Raw genomic sequence first — 6,363 nt, forward strand, 5'->3', positions numbered from 1 at the left:
TCGAGATGTGGTCGCTCAGAGCAATATCCGTTGTCTGGAGATTGTCATACGACCACTTGTTGAAGAGCTTTGGGGCCTTTGCGCTCATCGCCTTGCCTTTCCTAGCCGCAACCAAAGTCGGGGAAACCAGCCTCACACGCAGAAGTAAAGCGCGAGGAACAGGAAGGTAGTCTTCTCTGCCGCTGCAGCTGCCGCAGCAGACAAATGACAGGGAAAAATCATAAAAGGAAAACGAAAAATAACAGAGTAGCAAAGAACTATTGGATTGAAATCTCTTTTTCGCTTACCGGTTGGCCTTGGCAACGCGCTCCACCTCGTCCTTCTTCTTGATGGCGTATGAGTTGGAGCTGCCCTTTGACGCATTCACGATCTCATCGGCGAGGCACTCAGGCAGCGTCTTGAGGTTGCGGAACGCAGCCTCGCGGGCACCCTTGCACATCAGGTAGATGGCCTCATTCACACGGCGCATCGGTGAGACATCAACGGCCTGGCGGCGCACCACACCACCGGAGCCAACACGCGTGGAGTCCTCACGTGGTGCGCCCCTCGACACAGCGTCTATCACAACCTGCACGGGGTTCTGGTCCGTCAACAGGTGAATGATCTCGAGTGTGTGCTTCACAAGGCGCACAGCCTGCAGCTTCTTACCATTGCCACGGCCCTTGAACATCAGACCGTTCGTGAGGCGCTCCACGATTGGGATGCGTGCCTTGCGGAAGCGCTTCTTCTGCCACCGGCCAGCGGAGTGGGGCACATACGTCGCAGTCTTCGAGATGTGGTCGCTCAGAGCAATATCCGTTGTCTGGAGATTGTCATACGACCACTTGTTGAAGAGCTTTGGGGCCTTTGCGCTCATGGCAGATTTCTAAATGAGAAAGCCAAAAGAAGCCAAGTATAAGAAGACCGCACCGACCAAAGTGCCAGCAAACCGACAAATGAGAGAATGCGACACAAAAAAGAGCCATATCCTCTGAGAATTATTTTTCTCAAAGCATGAGATAATAATGGTCTTGAGGTCGTCACCACCACGTCTCATAATTACTCGTATGCTCAAAAGAAGTCGTCCTCACCACCGCTGCCTTCGGGTCCATCCAAATCACCCCCATCATCATCGTCGTCAACCTGGAAGGAAAGTGATGCCTCATCATCGTCTTTATCAAAATCGCCACCCCGTTCTTCCTCGGCGTCATCATCCTCCTGCTTAAGCTGCGCCTTTGCCCCGCCATCTTGGGCATCTTCATCTCCGGCACCTCGTTTAACTCTTCGAGTTTCTGGAACGCCATCGTCACCCAAAGCAGCAAGAACAATCACTTTGGCGCCTCGTCGCACTGGCTTCACGACACGTTTACGCTTTACAGGGCGAATTCTAAGACGATCTCCAGTGAAACCTGTCATTTCGCCACGAGCATTAAGTGCGCTGTAGATTCTTAATTCGTTTGGCAGACCCAGCACCTCCTCCCACAAACGCAAGTTTGGATAACCTGCAGTGTCGTTTTGAAACTGATTTCCGGTCACTGCAGTTGGCGATATGCCGTCCCCCACAGTATTAGAGCACAGTAAATATGGGTAATGTAGCATGTTGAGGGGCTCACTTCCAGCATCCACAACAGCAAAAGCACGAGTGTCCCCCACATATTGATTTCCATCAATGAAACAGTCTACAAAATCGCGGAGCAGAGGAATACTCTTTTTGTGCATCACCGGGCTGGTGCCTTGGGTGGATACCTCTCTTCCACGAGAGTCCCCAACGCCATCATCAATGCTAGGAACAATTACTGTTGGACCCGTAGGAGTAGCAGCAAGTGATCGCTGAGTATAGTAGTGATATGCACGAGGTGGGTAAAGAGCCTCTGTATAGCTACCAATCGTCCCCGGCTGTGGAACCTTGTCAAATCGGCCTCTACGAAAACCGCCACGCATCCTATGTAGTATGCAGTTTCTTTGATTGTGTCAATGTAAGGAGGAAGAGGAAATGCTAAGCCATAAGTAAAAACATCTAAAGATAATTCCATCACATCCATCTATGTGATTCATATAATTCACCAAGGCATTGGATACAATCATCCATCCCACATACAAAAATGAACCCCAGCAAAAACAACCTTAAATAGCCCAGCACCTGTCGATTTCATCTCCGAATAGTCTATTCTTTACGTTACCCTTACAAATTGGAAAACAATATAGAGACAAGTGTAAAAAATATTGTAGCTTAAAACACTTCTCACCGTCAGATATTGTGACTTTTTTATTCAGATCAAAACCGAAATTACACAGAATTACAACACTTCTCATTCCGAATGAACAAAACAGGTTCAAACAAAAAAAAAAAAAGGGAGGTACTGAAAATGCATTTTAACCCACCTCAAGCGCGAAGCGGAGAGGGTTGGGTTGGGCGGGTTTTTTAAGCCATCAAGGTTCCACCAATCTCTGCATAAATCAGAAACAAGACATAACAATAGTCTTCGCAAAATAAAAAAGGAAGGCTAGATAATTCCTTTTAAAAGTTCCATTAACACAAAAAAAGGCGTCATTCACTGCCGTTACAAAAGCCAAAATTCTACTTTGGATAATGCCAAAAAAAAAGGCGGAGGTAAACTCATTAGGATTCGACGTGCAGCCAGACCTCATTAGCTCAAAGCAAATATAATCAGGCGACCGCAAATATTTACTGGTCCACTGCAAAAGGAAGAAAAGAAACTAACACAAAGAGCAAAAGAAAAAAACTATTTCCTTTCTCCCTCCCCCTCCTTCCTATCGAATAGGGAAATACACATGGAAAGAAGGCGAAAAACGGTAGTTGAAATGAAAGTGTTTCGTTAAGTAATGTTCACCGCCTCGTGTAGTTAAAATACTTCAGAAGGTTGAGTTTGTTTTGGCCCACCAAAGATGAACACAAACAGCTAGTAAACAAAAAACTGAGAAATACATACCCGAAGAATGATATCGGTATTCCTTCATCCGACTGTGCCTCTGTTAGGTAGTTCTTCTTGATCATTTAAGATACTATTACTGCATATGAGTCTGCCAAATTACCTTCACCATCATTACCCATCGCATTCGCACAGCGATCATTCTGCCCCCACTACTTATGTGTTTCGATGCAGTTTTAACTCTTCTCAACTCAAAACGTACTTGGTCTTTTCAACCTCGGAGCAATCAACTTGTATGTGGGAAAAACTGTAGGTCTTTTTTTTTTCTTTTTTTTTTCTTTATTGACAAGTAATGACACAAGAAAACAAAGCAATCGTCCTATCAGGTATATCAAGCAAGAACACTTTAGGCCTTATCTCCCCTATAAAAGAGAGAGCGGACAAAACATCGGATGTTTCCCTTGTTTCTTGTGAACCGCACATTTCGTTCAAAACACATAAAAGAAAAAAACAGATCTAACCCCGTCGATAAATTTAGTATTAATACTAATGAAAAGATAGTGCTGAAGGCGTCTTTAACCCTCCTCATGTGTGAAGCGGCGAGGAATGAGTTGGGCAGACTTTCGAAACATACACTTTGTGACTCGTTTAAGAAGGATCAAACATGAAAATTGATATTCAAAACACCAAATGCAAGTTCTGTCCGGTTTCTCTCAATACGCCGCTCGATTCCCCATCAAAAAAAAAGTCAGCAGGAACCCCAAGCACCTGATCAAAAAAAAAAAAGAAATGAGACAGCAGAGAACAAAAAAGTAAAGGATTCCCACCCGTCGTAAGCTCTGACCGTCAATTCAGCTCACATCAAAGGATAGCCGCCCATTCAATGTCACATTGAGTTTTTTTTTTGTTTTGTATTCACACTCATGGACTGCTGCTAAATCCTTGGATCTCTTTTTATCTCATTTCGCCAAACAAAATACGTGATCCGATCCCCCAACGCGGTTTTTCGCTCAGCATGACAAATAACCTGATAATAACTTTAGTCCCTCACGTGTATATTACCATCCAAAGATCACAGGAACCATTAGTATATCCCATATCGTGCAAAACACACTTCAAAAGCAAACACTTTGAATGCTTCCAAATAAGAAATACTAACTCAGCATACTTATCGGTGAGTATTCAAGCATTCATTATGAGCTAGCTGTTCATCTTAGCTTGTGGTAATGAATACGTGTTTATTTTTAGTCATGCTTCTTTATAACATCAATATGCATATAAAGATATAAGAACGAAGAAAATGAACAGAAACATCAGTCTGAATTCAAAGCATTCCGAGTCCCTAAATATCTGCGGCAAAAATCAGCTGGGTGCCAATAGTTCATGGGCAATTTTTCGGCATTGCAATCACCAGAAAGCAAAAGTGGCCACTACCTATACACTTCAACTATTCATAAGAAAAAAAATAATGAAAAAAAAAGAAGAAAAGAGTCAATCAATAGGCAAAACAATTCATCATTTTCTTTTTTTTCCTTTTGGTTACCCATAAGAAAAGCATATAGTGTGTTTTAAATAACAGTAGAGAACTTTTTTTTTGTTAGAGATCATCTTCGCCGACGATAACGTTCGGAAGAATTACTTCGGTGATTTCTACGTCGACTGCCGTGGCGCCGTTTGCGGCTACTTCCACGATGGCGTCTGTCCCGACTTCTATGTCTGTCGCGACCTCTTTTTCGAGGACGGGGGCTTCGGCTTCGACTTCGGTTAGGTTTAGAGATGTGTCTCATCATACAGTCGGATCGTGTGCATCGTCCTCTCAAATAATCGCGGCATACCTGGCGTTCCTTAGGGGCCATGGCCAGTTTTTTCTCCTGTTCTTTTTTCTCCACACAATCATCCTCGCTGTGTCCCCGCATATAACAAAAAGAGCATGTTACCTCGCTATTAAAATTGTTCGTTGGATTCGGGGCATTGTTTGCTGTATTGATCCGTGAGCCACCAATATTTTTTGGTGGTTTTCCAGGAGGTGGTTTAGGCACAGGTCCACTTCTTTGTTTAACACTTACAGTTACACGCATTCCATTAGAAAGTGTATACTCTTCAGTTGGAGTAATGAAATAGCGGACCTCACCACTTTCTTCGGGTGGATTATCCTGTACAACAATTTCCTCTCTGGGTTGGGCACCAATAAGTTTAAGCAATTCTTCCGGTGATGCTTCTTCATTTTCTTCTTCAAATGTCTCAGTTACGTCATTCCCTCGGCCAAAAGCACTTTCGTCCTGTACCTGTTTCAAAAGAAACTCCTCTTCACATTTTGGTGTAACCTCGGGAAAAGATTTCTCAATTGGCTCAAGATTTCTCTGTATCTGTTTCTGTTTAGCTTCTTCAGCCTCCATTTCTTGTCTGATCTTCTCGAAAGCCTCTTTTGCCTGCTGTTCCTCTGCATCTCTTGCGGCCTGACGAAGAAGCTGTCTTGCTTCCCGCTGAGTTTGAATTCGATGGTTCCATCTAAGAAACATAGGATGCTCTGCAGACAAAAAACCATAACGTGGTGTTGTACGCAAAAGCTCATTTGTATCAATCCCCATGTTGACATGATCGATTCCCGCTTTGTCTTCTTCATCCAGTATTTTTGCAAGCAACTCAGACATGGCACCAGTCGACTGGAGTTTAACTATAAGTGTAAGATGTTGTGATGCGAGTTCTTCAAAGTCTGCACGACTACCAACGAATTGATTATTGACATATATAATCATGTACTGAGGGAGTACATTTGCTTTCGCTGCAGGAGAATGTTTTTCAGTTGAAAGAACTTCCGCATCGTCACTCAATCTAAGCCCTAATGCTGATAATGGCTCACTTGTATACTGTCTGTCAAGTCTTCGAACGATAATGCCCTCCCCGTCCGGCGGTGCGTTATTGTCCACATATGCAGTAGCAGACCCGCCCGACTTTAACTTTTCTAAAAAAGATTTGGCCGAATCGTTCCCTTGCATTTCTGTATAATACAACAACCCGAAGGTAAAAAAAAAGAAAAAAAAAAGAAAAACACTTTTCAATACTCAAAACATAAAAAAAAATATTTATATTTTGTCTAATATCTTCATTTTTATAACTCCAAATGTCNTGAATATGAATTCGGGACAGAACAATCAGAATCAGACCACTTCACATCAAATCTTCACTCTTTCTCTGAATTGATAAAACCATTCACTTGGGGATTCCCCATTCAGAACCATTTATCCAAATCAAATCAACAAACCATATAAGAAAGTGAGCCCCCAGGACCCTGCACACAGACAAAACCCACCGGCAAAGCGGGAATTATATGGGGCGAGCGGCGCGGCAAATTTAAAATCACATTTCCCGGCCCGCTTCCAAAACACCCCGCCTCGAGGGCACCCCGGCGGCGCCCGAACGGCCCCCGCCGCCCGACAACGACGAAAAAAACCTTTAAAAGCACCGGGGGGCGGGGGCGCGCGCGAAACCCCAA

General features: G+C 43.9%; 3 protein-coding genes across 3 annotated transcripts; all 3 read right to left on the bottom strand.

Annotated features, from left to right (window-relative positions):
* Positions 1–283: 283 nt before the first annotated feature.
* Positions 284–856, bottom strand: DQ04_09641000 (40S ribosomal protein S5; the record flags this gene model as incomplete). Its single annotated transcript, XM_009316001.1, has 1 exon — positions 284–856. One exon carries the CDS (start codon positions 854–856, stop codon positions 284–286), a length of 573 nt encoding a protein of 190 aa, XP_009314276.1.
* A 194-nt stretch (positions 857–1,050) lies between these two features.
* DQ04_09641010 (hypothetical protein) lies at positions 1,051–1,920 on the bottom strand (the record flags this gene model as incomplete). The annotated part of the gene is made up of 1 exon (XM_009316002.1): positions 1,051–1,920. One exon carries the CDS (start codon positions 1,918–1,920, stop codon positions 1,051–1,053), a length of 870 nt encoding a protein of 289 aa, XP_009314277.1.
* A 2,554-nt stretch (positions 1,921–4,474) lies between these two features.
* On the bottom strand, positions 4,475–5,866 carry DQ04_09641020 (hypothetical protein; the record flags this gene model as incomplete). The annotated part of the gene is made up of 1 exon (XM_009316003.1): positions 4,475–5,866. The coding sequence occupies one exon, from the start codon at positions 5,864–5,866 to the stop codon at positions 4,475–4,477; it is 1,392 nt and encodes a 463-aa protein (XP_009314278.1).
* Positions 5,867–6,363: the final 497 nt, after the last annotated feature.

Source organism: Trypanosoma grayi (genome assembly GCF_000691245.1).
Source record: "Trypanosoma grayi strain ANR4 Tgr_964_V1, whole genome shotgun sequence".
In the NCBI taxonomy this organism is placed as follows: Eukaryota; Euglenozoa; class Kinetoplastea; order Trypanosomatida; family Trypanosomatidae; genus Trypanosoma; species Trypanosoma grayi.